Here is a 14542-nt window from a genome sequence, read left to right as displayed (position 1 = left end):
ACTGTAAGATAAGGAATTTCGGGAGAAATAATTCAAACCATCTTTCCAAGATCAAAGAGTTCAGACCTATCAACTATAACAAAATTAAGAGGTTTTACAGCCAGTGTACTAGTATGTTTTTGTCCCGACTTATCCCTACCTCAGATGTGCTTTAAAAGGGCATTTTAGAACAACCAAAGGACTTATATGCTAGCATATAGGTCTAACCAATGGACGCAGACAACAGGGGAGTGAGGGCATGAATTGGGGGGGAATGGGGGGGGATGTGGGGATAAGGACACATATGTAATAACTTAATCAATAATAAAAAAAATAAAAGGGCATTTAAAGGGGGATTAAAGCAGAAAATTGTATCCTGCTCAAACGGAAAGACATGGTTCACTTATAACTGGAATATTGTGAGCAATTTTTGTTTGTTTGTTTTTATTGTGAGCAGTTTTTTTTCAACACCCCTGAAGCAGTTGTGCTAGAGTAGGAGATGGTGCAGAGAAAGTGGACTAAAGTGATCTCTGCTTTATACAAACTGCAAAGTGTAGGACTCGTCAGCCTTGGAGGTTTATAAAATCAATGGGGTGTGTGTGCTTGTGGACATTCGAATTTAAGTGCTAATTTAAAATCTAAATAAATGTAGGCAGAAAAGCCGATAAGCCAAGTGACAAATAGGCAAATAAAAATTCAAGGTTAGCATAGGATGAAATGCCCAAAGACATACTCACCTCTCCCCCTTAAAACTTGAAAAGAGAGAAAAAAATTTTAAGAAACTGGTTACTTTGGGAACTAGTTACCCAAAATGAGCTGTATCCTAGAACGTCACGTGGGCAGGGACAGGGTAAATACACTTTTTGTGAATGCATCTACATGTTGTATTAATGTTTGGAGATACGCCCAAACTTTGCAATTTACAAGCTTTGGAATCCGCAAATCTGATTCAAATCTCAGAGCCACCTCATACTAGCTCTTGGATAGGCAGCTCTGAACCACTTTGCACCTCGGTCTCCTTGTCTGTAAAGCAAGAAGAAGCCCTTCTGGAGAGGAGTGTTGGGAGGATAGAAAGGGCAGCATGTGCAAAGCTGCAGGAAGGGTAGGGACTGCGACTTTTCAAATCTTGGTTCCCTGTGTCATCTCTTCTCCGAGGTGTCCTTTGCAACTCTGTCAGACTTAAAATCCTTTCCGGGGGAGACCCAAGTCCCCCAAGTCACTGTGCTTGATTGTAACCCTGCGTTACAGCTTTTATCTAAATCAGCGGTTCTCAACCTGTGGGTTGCGACCCCTTTGGCGGTCGAATGACCCTTTCACAGGGGTCGCCTAAGACCATCCTGCATATCAGATATTTACAGGACGATTCATAACAGTAGCAACATGACAGTGATGAAGTAGCAATGAAAATAATTTTGTGGTTGGGTCACAACATGAGGAGCTGTATTTAAAGGGCCAGAAGGTTGAGAACCACTGATTAACATTCATTCTTTCCTATTCAAGGAGCTCCTGTTATTTCCAGTCAGGGCACATGGCCAGGTTGCCTGTTGAATCTCCAGTAGGGGGTGTGCAGGAGGCAGCCAGTTGATGATTCTCTCTCATCATTGATGTTTCTCTCTCTCTTTCCGTCTCCTTTCCTCTCTTTGAAATCAATGAAAACATGTTAAAGGGGCGGGGGCAGGGAGATCCAGGGTAGAATAGAGTGTGATGGGGCTGAGGGCACAGTGCTTTAGTGAGGAGGTGTGGGGGCTCTGTGAGGAGACCACACTTGCGCAGTGTCCAGAGGGGTGAGAGGCGTCATGTGAAATCTCAGGGGCCTTCTAGGCAGATGGACAAAGAGGGTAGAGGCCCCAAGGCGAGGATGTGTACCAGATGTTCAAGGAGAAGAGAAACCAGTGTGACTGAGCATCCTGAATGGAAGGGAGAGAGGCAAGGACACAGACACGGGCAGTGGGCAGCCAACCCTGCTGGGCCTCAAAGCCAGGTCAGGACTGAGCTTTTATCCTAACAGCAACAGCAAGCGATCGGAGAGTCCAGCTGGTTGGGGAGAAGACTTGGCTTGCCTTTTGAAAGGTCTTGCGGCTGCTGAGTAGAGTGTGGGACTGGGGCAGCCTGAGTGAAGGGGCACCCTCTCCGCTTTCTCCTCCTCCCCGCACCACTGTGCCGCCCGACACTTTCTCCATGGCATTTCTACCTTCCTGGACTCGAAGGCTCACACTGATTTCACATCTGTCCCGGGGCAGAGGTAGCTTTGTACAAATCTCCTTTCGTTCCTTCATCTCTTAGGACCCACAGAAATCATTTTTCTCAAATGAAATAACCCAAATGTGTGTCGTTTCAGGTTTTAAAAATCAGTTTGATTGGCCACAGGAAACGTATTTTGGCGTCGCTGGGAGACAGGCTGCACGAGGACCCGCCCCAGAAGCCCCCTCGCTCCATCACCCTCAGGGTAAGTGCTCAGGACATTCCTGTTTTCTCCACGCCTAGCCCCCAGAGTTCATGTGGGGCAATAACATGAAATGACTGAAGCAATGAGTCAGGAAGTGCGGGCTGTGTTCCACACAGCGTACCTTACCCATCTGAAAAAACAATCTCACTTCTGATTGTGTTTCATAAGACAAGATTTTTTTTCCTCGATTGGTTAAATATATATTTTTGAGATTTAGATACACATCAGACAAACCCCCACCTTTAAAGAACGACCCCCCCAACTACTGCCACCCCACACTCCCATCTTACACCAAGAGAGAGGAAATGAGTTTTCTGTCAGACTCCTCAAACCCACTGAAAGAAAATCGATCAGAGGCCACAGCTAAGTGAAGGTCAATTTGAAATTAACCTTAGGGTCTTCAGTTTTTTATGAAGTAAATATTGCCCAGCCTTACCCACTTCAAAAATTAAGGTTAGAGAAGCTAGAACTAAATATTTAATAAACTATTTCAGCTATTGTTTAGAATTATGGGGCAGTACAACTAGAGAGAAACCCCACAGCGCGGCGGGGGGGGGCGGGGGGGGGTGCAGAGAGAAATACAGTGAAAGGGAAGGGAAGCGAGGAGGAAAAGGCAGAGAGGAAGAGAATGAGCGAGAGGAATGCCAGGAGAAATGGAGCAGGGAGGGGCAGCCCGTATTCACCGGGTACCTGAGGCCTCCAGGAACTTTTCTAAAATTCATCGAAAAGTTGGACTGTCCATGAGCAGTTGGGGAGTTCCCACTCTGTGCTCTTTACTTAGTCCTGCACTTGGTGCCTCTGACTCCCTTTCTGCAAGTGTCAGAAAAGGGAGCGATAATAACTGATGCACACAGTGTGGCACTTCAACAGAATGGCCAGCAACGCGATGCAGTAGAATGCATCCTATCAGTGAGTTTCAGCACACAGCATAACCACCGTGGGCCAGTCAGAGGGTCGGGCAGGAGAGGAGCAGTTAAGATTTGAGTTGGGGTGGGGCGGGGCGGGGGGGGCGGTAATCAGGGGAAAAAGGAGACAGGTAATACTTTAAACAATAAAAGTTGTTGGATTTTTTTTTTTTAAGATTTGAGTCTGATTCCGTTTTAAAGAAAGTGCACAAAGATTTCTGGAAATGAAAGAGAATTGGCTCCAGGACGGAGCCCTTAAGAAAAGTGATTATTGGGGCAATTGGGAGATGCTGGGACATTCGGAGGCTAGTTGAGGGCTTTGGGAGCAGTGAACGCAGAATTAGGACCTATTTTTCTCCCTCAATAAGCAGAGCTTCAAATAAATTGGGAGAAAAATGAGGCTAGAGAGGGATTATTGTCTTACCCTCATTTTGCTACACAGAAGGGGAGAAAGATGTAGGCACCGTCAGGATAGCCCTCCTGGAATGACTGTTTAGAGGAGGCCTTCCCTGCTGCTTACTCAACTCTCTTTCCTCCCCCTTCTGAACCTATCCCTCTTACTCCCTGAAAGCGATTTAGGAGAACAATAGAGATTCCCAAGAAAAAGTGCAGAACTTTAATTTGTCAAAGGAGGTCCAGACCTTTAGGGGGGCAGGGAATCAGCACCCTCCAACCCTTCTCTTACTTGCAAACACGAGAGCCCAGCTCTCTGCCTCCTCTTACCTTACTTCCGACCAGTTTTCCCCAGCTTAAGTCACCTTTGCCTTTGAAAGTCATTCTATGCACTGCCCTGCCATCTGCACGTGTGACATGCTCTGTTTCCGTACTGTGTCCTCTTCCCCACCTGACTGCCAGACCACCGTTTGATGAAGGATCCAGCCCCGGTGGTTCCCATTTAGCTTCCTCATCATGGCATCTCCCGTGGTGAGGACTCTGTCCACAGGAGGACGCAGCTCCTGCCCTTGTACACACACGTGGTCGTGTCAGGGTTACCCGACATCTGCGTCCTCTCCTCTGAGATCACCCACTGTTCTCGTTAAAGAAAACAGCCTGATTCTTTGTACTATCTAACCCTTCGGCCTGAAATACTTAGGGGGGAAAAGTATTGACTAGATCATGCCATTCACAAGACAGTGGGATGGCATCTACGCCTTGGCAGTTGATTCAAAAATGAGTCCCCACCCCCACAGTGTGTCTTGTCGGTATTTCACAATTTTGCAACCAAAGGTTAGCCGCCAAAACGTGGTATTTACTTCATGATGTATTTCCATTCAGGAACCCAGTGGTAATCACACTCCTCCTCAGTTGTCTCCATCACTTAGCCAAAGCACTTACACCACTGGTGGCTCCCTAGACGTTCCTCACATTATCATGCAGGGCGATGCAAGGAGGAGAAGAAATGAAAACTACTTTGATGATATTCCCCGATCAAAACTGGAGAGGCAGATGGCCCAGGTAAGGTGTTATTAAATGCCTCGCTAACGTTCTTTTGCCTTTCACTCATATCGCGAAATGTATTCTAACATTGAGCAATAGCTAACGATGCCTATTATCCATACCAATGGGAATTTGACCATTTTATGCCATGGCTTTCATTCCCTGCTCACTTGACCTAGATTGAAACAGACCTTTCTGGGAATGGAAGGTATACACAAATGCTTGGTTTTCATTCTTCCTGAAGAAATTATGTCCACTCTCATAAGTCTTTGCCCTAAAGGGAACAATTACTGGGCAAGAATGAAATCATAATGAAAATGAATAATAAAAGTCTAGATTAGAAAATGTAAATGGGCTGGAATACAGAGCAGAAATCAGGGGAAAGTGTTAACTCCGATAATGTTGTTAATTCCCTCCCAAGTAGACACATCTGCATAGACATGTACTATTGGGACTAGTTGCGTCATCTCACGTTGTGAACTTGAGTAGCTGAAAATGACGCTGCTGCCGGACACTAACAACTGAAAAGAGAGATCTGTCACATCCAGACCTTTCCCTGTTTCGGTGCGGACGTCTGTGTCTGACCTGTCCTCAGATGGCCGCTCTGAGACGCGAGTCAGCCATAGCCAAACAGTGGCGCTGTTCTTAAGCGCACGTTCATGTGGACAGTTAGCCCTGGCGTGTAGCCCCGAGATTCAGAGACATGGATTTGTTGACAACAATTGGCAGATTCAACCCTTTTCATCCTCATTCTAGGTTCAGAATGATGTATTGAAAGGCTTCTCTCTGCCTCTCACACCTAAGATGAAAATTTCGAGGTGAAAATATGACTGTAATTGCTTCGCCTTGGTTGTTAAATATTTCTCTCAACTGTTTGCGAGATTCTGTTTTTAAAAGCCTTTGGCAAACATTCTATGCTGCTACTCACAAAAGAAAAACGTGAAGAGAATGTTCTGGAAACTATGGCTATTCTGCCTGCTAATGCCCCAGGAAGAAAGGGCCTGATATATTGCATCTCCTTTTAGCTCTCTCAGTTCTGAATTGTCCTCAGAGTTCTTTGTGCAAGGAATGGCAATGTTGGGATTGTGGAGAATCCTTTATTGAAGGGAGATGGAAAATGTAGGAGAGACAAGAAAAGAATAATTTTCCCTTTCTCTCTTGTTACGTGTTGCCTTTTAATCCTTATTACTGTTTTCAACTGATGTTCTTTTAAATAACGAGTCTGAGAGCTTTTTGCCAAAAGGTGTTCATGTGTTTCCTGCTACTTGTTAGAATTTGTGGATCACATAGGTGGTTAAATCTCTCTAAAGACAGGATTTCAGAGACATGGTACGTTTTGACCTTGAACCATGTAGTCTTTATGTATTAATGCAAACGGGGTGTTTTCTGAACCCTTCTCTCTGCTGGGTAAGGGAGGGTCGTGCGTTGATGAACATTAGCTCTTATTGACTGTATCAACTTCAGGAACAGAATTACCCATCTCAGCTGCTCACATAATTTATGAAATTTCTCCACATGGTACAGCTTTTCCAAAGAGGACATTAATTACTCTTCCTCCTATATATGAACTCTCCAGGGTACTCTAACAAAATTTCTCTCTTACTTTCTTTATGGGAGTCACAAACTGGGCCAGTAGTACCTTTTGAATAACCTACATTGTTTTCTTGTCACTCCAGTCTGAAAACATTATTTTTCAGGAATTGTCTTGCCCTTGAGAAGATTCAATGAACTTGTATCTGACCGGGTGAGAGAGGGCCAAAAGCAGCAAGAAGAGGTAGACAAGCAGGCGGGTGGGATGTGGTGAGCCATGGAGGGCCTGTGTGCATGTGCTCATTCACCTTACGTGTGCTGCTCACAATGCTCAAATGACTAGTTGTAGACACAGGCCTCCACCAGCAACCAGGAGCTTGGTAAAAACTTCCTAAAATCCTGCTATTTGATCTGGCACTTTTGCTGCTGAGAAAATAGGAGGTGGCACTACAGGAATCTGACCTATAAGAAAAGGCATTCTGGGATTGCAGCTCTTCGGGTTGTGTTAATTGCAGCCATTGATTTGTTTGCTTTAAGAGTGTTTCCTCATCTGGAAATGCCAAAAAAATCATGAAGAAATGAACACGTATGTACCTCTTTAAAGTAGTGCCATTTCAGTGCGTTAACCTAACAAGATATTAAATACTTGATCATTTTGTTGTCGAACAGTTTTATGTATGTGGCTTTTCTACCATTCAAAAACTAAGGTTGATGTTCTTTTCTTTTTTGGGTCATTTGCTATCATAATTTCAAAAATTCACTTGCTTTTTAAAAACATACTCTCTCTAGACTACATTTTTTTCTCAAAGTTATGTGCTTAGCCAATAAAGTCGAGTCTTCCCGAAGACTTGGATTAGCCATTAAAATCCCAGTAAGCAAGCAGCAGTCACACCGCCTTTCCACCAGGAGCCCAGTCCCAGCGGGTCTTCCCCCAGCGGTTTCACTCCAGAGGCTTACTGTCGTTTGGTCACTACATGCCTAGCCAGTCCGTTCCTAAGTCGCTGAAGTCCATCTTCAGGGTTTCTTTCCTGTTGCTAAAAGACAGGGAAATACAGTTAAAGAGAATCACCAAGACAGATCCATGTTTTCAGGAAACACTCTACTGCAAGCATGTCCCACTCACCGGCCCTGAGTTTGACATGCTGGCAGTGCCTCAGGTTTATCTGATTCCCCACCGGAGTGATCTGGAGTTCCAGCCGTAGGCGAGAAGCCTTGTGGCTGCAGTCATTCGTGGGAGTTTTGCCTTCGTAAGGTCTGCTGACCAGATGTTTGGAAATGCTTTGCTTCACTTGGAAACACGATGCTGAGCGTGATGTCCATTCCACCTATTAAGTTCATTTGTTGGCAAATCTTTTTTTAAAAGGTAACACTGGAGTGGTGTTTAATTACTTGTTTTCCATTTAAACCAATACGAAAAATAGCTATTTGGGAATACAAGGGCTTTGCAAATGTTGTAGCTGTTGTTTGCTTTTATTCTGATAAAATCAGTATTCTGCCTCAAATTATCTTAGATGACTATGTGAGAAGCAAAATTGAGTTGAGTACTAATAGCATTTTTTAAACCACTGAGAGTAATGATGTAAACACATCTAAACAGTGGGTTTCCTATTATGCTAAAAACAGCTTTTCAAGCCTGTAATTCTAAATTGGACACTTTAGCTCAGAAGTTCTGAAATGTTCCCCTATTTCCATACACCTAATAAATAAACGTTGCATTCACAGTTATATAATAATACCTAAAGCTTTTAAACTTTTAAAATACTTTCACATCTGTTATCTCATTTGAGTACAAACAAGGTAAATACTGCACAACCATTGATGTGTGTGTAGCACATGGCAGATCAGCTTTTTAAGTCGAGTGCTGTGGGGATGAGATAGTAAATGAAAATATGGGGAAGATATCAGAAGGAGGAAAAATACTTCCAGTTCTTACAGCCTAATCTAAATCTTTAGGAATATTCTTGAATGATATTTAGGAGAAGTCAAAGCACTCTTAAAGTGGATACTAATAGGGGGGTAAATGAATACTAAAGAAGAGTAATGGAATTAATAAAGTTTAGAGACCACATTTTCAAACTTATAAAAAAAGGGGGGGGGGGACAGTTCCCTGGTGCAAAACTTAAAACCATTTATAGAAGGCCTCCGTTTACAGAAAATGTTTATGGAAAAATGAAATAATGCCTCTATCTTCAGAAAATAAAAAAAGACTTCTAAAAGGAAGAGAAATGCATATTTTCGCACAACCTTTGGCTTAATATTCATGAGGAAAATTCATAATGTAAAAAGTCTTTGTGCTTTGAACACTCCCATCAAAATGAAAATATTAATATCACCTGGGGCAGTGGCTCTATTTGATGAGCACAACCCTGAAAGCAGGCATGAGCCCCATTTTAAAGGCAAGGAGACTGAGAAACTCCCTGACTTGGTCCAGGTAGCAGAGCCCATAAGAAACCAAATTAGAATTTGCTAGGAGCAGTATGTGAGGCTCCTATAAAGGCTTTGTCTAAATTGCTTCTAATTCATAGAAAGTTGATTCAGTTCAAAGTCTAGTATTTTCTCATCCAAACAGTACAACTTAATAAGTATGACTAGATCAATTCCTCCTTTATTTGAAAGCATTTTTACATATTATACTAGTTCTACAAATATTCATTCTTTTTTAAAAAAATATATTTTTATTGTTTCAGGAAGAAGGGAGAGGGAGAAAGAGAGAGAAAAACATCAATGATGAGAATCATTGATCAGCTGCCTCCTGCATGCCCCACACTGGGGATCAAGCCTGCAACCCAGTCATATGCCCCAACCAAGATCTAACAGTGACCTGGTTATAGGTCAACACTCAACCACTGAGCCACACCACCGGCTGGGCCAAATATTCATTCTTTTGTTAAAGGAAGAGAAATGGAAACAGCCATATAGAAGTCCTGCCCTGACCAGGTCCGTGCCTGGGGTTCCATGTGCGGTATTTTAGTTAATCCTCACAGCAGCTCGCTCTGTAGTGGAGGAAGCCCAGGTGGGTGAGTGCTTGGCCTCACCACCGGTACACAGCAGAGCCAGCACTCCAGCTCTGCTCTGCTGGGTCATACCCTGCTGCCTCCATGGTCCTGATGCCCTGTGGGCTGCCTCTGTTTACAGTGATATAGAATGTTTAATAACAGTTCAACAAACACTAATTTCCCATGCTCTAATAGATCACACTTATGTAGGCACAGTGAGCAGATTGAGCATAAAATCACTAGTAGTGGAAACTTACTGAATCAGCTCATGGTTAATCACCACAAAACCCTTTAAATGCAGAACTACAGTGGTTATTTGTTGATCCTTTCGGTGGCAACCCATCCTGTACCTCCTGGTAGAACTCTGCCCTTCTCCCGTGTTTGTGAAGAGCTCCGCACGTAGGTTTGGGGTTGCTGCATTTACAGAGAAGTTCTTGTGGGATTCTCCAAATAATGGATGCTGTATCTTTAGTGGCTTCCTCAGTTGGTGTTCTGATTTGGTTCCTCTCTGGCTCTGTGACCTGTACCAAGTCATGCGGTTTCTCTGGACTTCCGTTTCCTTGTCTTTAAAATGTAGGTAATGCCTGCCTCTCAGGTTTGAGTGTGTCAGATACGATGATTCATGTGAAAGTATATTTCAAACCATAAGTCACTACATGTTTAGATGATATGACTAGCATATATGACTGTCAGCCCCTAATTCAAAGGTCCTGATCCATCGTAGGGCCAGTTAATGACAAAGCTATCAGACGGCTATCCATTCTATAAACACAATCACTTTTGGTCTGGTGTTATCCGGGCTTTGAATGTATATTGAAAATGGAATTGGAATTTTCCTCTTTATTATTTTAATTCTATGAATATGAAGGCTGCCAAGGAGCATCTGCCATGATGGAGACGGGATCTGTGCAGAATGATCATCAGAGCCAGAGAAAGGAGAGGAGAGATGGAATAGTCACCTGTAAAAACAGGTTACCAAAGTCTGCGGCAAAGGACACCCCATAGTATTAGCATGATATCACTGTAACAGGGTGAGATAAACCACTTAGAAAGAAATTTAGAACTTGTTTGAAATACACAGTACACAGAATTGTTAGCTGGAGAAGCCTGGGTAGCTCAGAAAGCCACAGGGCAAATGGCTGGCCATCTCTGGAAAAGAAGGAAGATCATAATTTATCCTTTGATACTTTCCCTGGGAGGGAAAGCCTATTGCTCCTAGGACTTCTTCCCACTGTCTGACATTATGGGGATTTACAGGCTCAGCCTGCAGAAAATAGCCCAACTGTGTTAAGAACAAGAGCATTTTAGGTGGTTGTTCCCCCACAAACTACACAAGGTTTCTTATTCCTGTGTTATATCAAATTATTTTTAATGCCCATAATGAGTGGGTATTTTTTAATTCAGATTTTCATCACCTATCCACTACTCAGAAAGGCTTAGCCTGTCCGTGACTTTAATATTTTCTTCCATGCAGTGTAAAGACCCACTTGTGATGCTAAGCACAGACAGATAATATATAACCCCAAAAAAAAGAAGGTTAAAAGAATAAGCTCAGAATAAGCTCTTCCGTCAGGAACTCCCCATTTGACATCCTGTCACATTGACAAGCTGACACACCAGCTTCAGAGGTACCTTGGAATGCTGATGATATCTGTACCCAATTCCAGGCCAGGAGCTAGACCACCAGCCATCTACTCCTAAAGGCATCTCCCCAGGCAAAAGTGGAAAACTCTCATACTTGAAACAAACCTGATGGTTGTACACCTTGTTTATTTATGTGGACAGTTAATTGCCTTTTCTCAACATAGATGTTGCTCTCCCTGTGACAACCTGGGATTGGAAATTCCAATATGACGAGTGTCCTTCAGGCCACATTGGCATGTTACTATCATGTTCATTGGTCTTAAAAAAAAAATGGGAAGAAGTAGGAGCTTTTTTAGGTTTTGATACTGATCTAAGAAATCTTGGTTCTTTTATTCTCTCTCAAGCCCATCTGTGAGGCAAATGAGGTGGCCAGCGGCTTACTCTGACTGATGCTGGGCAGACCGTAACACCACTGGTCATTTCGCTAGGGAAGCTCTGATGTCTCCCCTTCCCTCTAGGCGCTGGGCTTTAGCCAAGGTGAATGTTTCCAATTAAAACCAGACCATGGATTTTTTTTCTTTAATCAGTAGAAAAGATCCTATTTTCTCCGGAATAAATAAGAAATCTGACAGTCTATAAAAAAAACCGTTTCAGTGGCATTGACCTTGTGATATTTCATGGTGCCTTAGGCTTCTTCACAAAGAGGCACACCAGGCTATTTTTCCACTTGTTAACTTTTCGGAATGTTTCTCATTATATTCAGTCCAGTTTTTGGGTTCACAGGGCAGAGCTTTGGCTGGTATAATCTGACCTTGCTAAATTTTCAAGGGTAGGAAAATTCTCTTAATCTCTTTCTCCCTCTTCCTTTTCTTTTCTCGGTGTTAAAAAAAAAAAAAGTGAGGGTTTTTTTCATGTCTAGAGGAAACAGGGCCAATTATGCAGTGCTGTCTGAGTTAATTGCGTTTACATATGACTAAGGTAACATATTAGTACAGATTCTTCTGGATGCGTGCAAGTAACAAGAACCCCACTCAAGATGTTAAAGCATAAAAGGGCATGTATTTGAGTCACTTCACTGCGGAGTCCACACAGTCCTGATCCCGGTATGTCTTGCCCTCGGGCTCTGTTCTCTTGTGGGCTAGCTCCTTACCCAAACAGGCTTTCTCTACATGAAAGGAGTGTCAAGTTCAAGTCCTGATAAACTTGAACCTATAAGAGAGAGGGCTTATCTTTCTAATAGTTCCCCGAAACATCCCAGGACTGGGTCCCATTGGTTCAGATCAGCCTGGTTTGGATCGCTTATCTGCCCTGAGCTAATCACAAAGACAGGAGTGGGGTGATTAACCAGGCCTCGGTCACATGCCTGGAGGTGGTTGTAGCTCCACCTGAACCAGGTGGACTGAGAGGGGTGGGAAGGGAGCTCCTCCCATGGACAGTCAAAGGGCCGTGGTCAGAAGTGGGTATGGTTTCCAGGCAGGCTGCGCTAGCAATGGTGGGTACCTGAATAAACCCATGTTGACTTTTGAATGAGAATGTCTGATGGAAAACTCGTATGTCGTTGCAGCTATTGCCTTCATTTTTTCATACTTAATTGGATGAGTTTTTTAAAAATAACCGATTTGAAGTAATGAGATCAGGGTTAAAAATTCCATCTCTGGTGTCTGTTACCTCTGTAACCTGAAACAAGCCTCACAGCTACTCAGAGCCTTTGTTTTCTCTTCCTACAGGAAGATTAATGCCCACCTTACAGCATGGTTTTGAGACACACGTAAAGTAATATTTGTCAAGGTATTTTACAAACTACAAAGCTGTAAGTTTGGGTTGTTTTAGATATTATTATTATTTGAGATAACTTCTTGTTTTCTACATTATGCTTTTTCAACTGCAACTGGGAATAAATGTCTTTTAAAGTAAAGCTCATACTATTTTGCTGTGTTCTACAAAACCATTTCTGTTTTCCAGCTTGTAAGCCCAGACTAATACTTGTGCACTGATACAGAAACAGTCGTTTTTAGGAATGCAAACACAGTACAGGTTCTTATCGTGTTGTAACCTAATTAGCATTGGGGCTCTTTAGAAAGAATTTAGGGATGATATCCCATACTTACTAGTAAATACTTTTAAATACTCCATGAGTTAGCATATATCAAAATATATCATACTTTATGTTAAAATATTTTATTTTATTTCTCTTAAAATGTTGGCTATGTAAGGGCAAGGCCTGACTGATCCTTCCTGGGTCACTTGTTAATTCCCTATAATAAGCACTCGATAAATACTTGTTGATCAGATTATTTTACACAAGGTTATAGGCACACACAAAAAAACACATGTTTCTAGGGCTGCAGACTGGACATAAATTGGGATGGTCTCAATTTTTTTTAGAGAAATAAACTACCGAGAACTGCAGTGTGTCACCTACCTAGCTTGAACTGGTAGTTCATTGTCATCATTGTCAGAGCCCGCACTGATTAATACAACTTTATAATGAGGAAACTGGGACACAGAGTTTATGTTGCTCATTCCAGGCCACACAGGTCATGAGCAGAGCCAGGATTCACACCCTGGCCGTAACCACTATGTGATGAACACCCGTGTTATCTCTACAAACTGGTCCATGACACCCTCTAGAAACTCTAGAACCCCAGAGGGCTGCAGTGCCATGTTTTGAGTCCTTCAACAAATTCTGTTAATAATATCTAATCCCTGATGTAAATGTGAGGTTAGTAGAGAATTAAACCTCTAGGGGAGCATTGGACAAACATTGTATTTGAAGACAATCCTTCACTCTGGACATCCCATTTTTCATCCTTTCCAAATCAGGGACAGCAAACAATTGCTTCATGTCAACAGCTGTGAAATGAGGTGACCCCCTTTCTGTGTGGGTCTCTATGTTAATGAGGTTTGAAAGCAGCATCACACAGGTGTTTGTGCATTAATACCCAGAAGATTCTTCTGTTAAAGGAAAGCGGGATTGTTGTGTGGGAAGGGGCCAGAAAATGCCTCTAGTCCTGCCTCATGATGCATCTCCCTCTCTAATGTATCCTTAACAGACGGCCACAAGCTTCTGCTTAAACTTGTCCCTGGAAAGGTGCCCCCCACTTTGTGAGGCAGCTCCACCACTGGAAAAGTTCTAATTGGTAGGACTTTCATCCTATATTAAATTGAAATAAGCCTTCCTAGAATTCCTATGTAGTTATGCTGTCTTCTGAAACAATGAAGAAACCTGCTCCTTCTTGCTGAGAACAGTTCTCTAAGACTGAAGACAACTTGCTCTCCTCCCCTCACTATATTAACCATAGTTAGCTCCTTGCCAATATCATTCTGATAAGTGGGATGTGGGCTACACAGCATCCTGATTCCCCAGTTTGGAAGTTTTCCAGCCTTTGTTAATGGCCATGAGTCATAGCTCCCTTCTCAGCCCTCAACAGTGGTGTGTGTGTGTGTGTGTTTAACCTTAATGCAGGATTTTGCATTAACATTATTACTTTCCAGCTAAAATATTTTTTTCAAGTTTACCTAATAACCCTTCTACCAATGGCTTTTTAAAACTTGGCCAATACTCTGTGTATCAGTGATCCTTCCTGACGATGTAATAATGTGCTCGTTTTAAAAGCTTACCTTAAAAAAGCATATCTTTCAAGTGACCCTACAACTTATTGATT

General features: G+C 42.7%; 1 protein-coding gene across 6 annotated transcripts in view; it reads left to right on the top strand.

Annotated features, from left to right (window-relative positions):
• The first annotated feature begins 2314 nt into the window (after positions 1-2314).
• Positions 2315-14542, top strand: part of LOC102774146 (ankyrin repeat and sterile alpha motif domain-containing protein 1B-like) — a 71553-nt gene continuing 59325 nt past the window's right edge. For 4 of the 6 annotated variants that reach the window (XM_006773341.2, XM_006773340.2, XM_006773339.2 and 1 more), the window contains exons 1-2: positions 2315-2425; positions 4606-4785. In XM_006773341.2, coding sequence (XP_006773404.1) covers positions 4702-4785 — 84 coding nt within the window. In that variant the 5' untranslated portion in view covers positions 2315-2425; positions 4606-4701. Of the gene's footprint in view, positions 2426-4605; positions 4786-14542 lie in introns of those variants that run through there. The other 2 variants (XM_006773342.2, XM_015570227.1) reach the window with 2 other exon arrangements.

Source organism: Myotis davidii, unplaced genomic scaffold, assembly GCF_000327345.1.
Source record: "Myotis davidii unplaced genomic scaffold, ASM32734v1 scaffold267, whole genome shotgun sequence".
In the NCBI taxonomy this organism is placed as follows: Eukaryota; Metazoa; Chordata; class Mammalia; order Chiroptera; family Vespertilionidae; genus Myotis; species Myotis davidii.
This window is presented reverse-complemented; position numbering and strand designations above follow the sequence as displayed.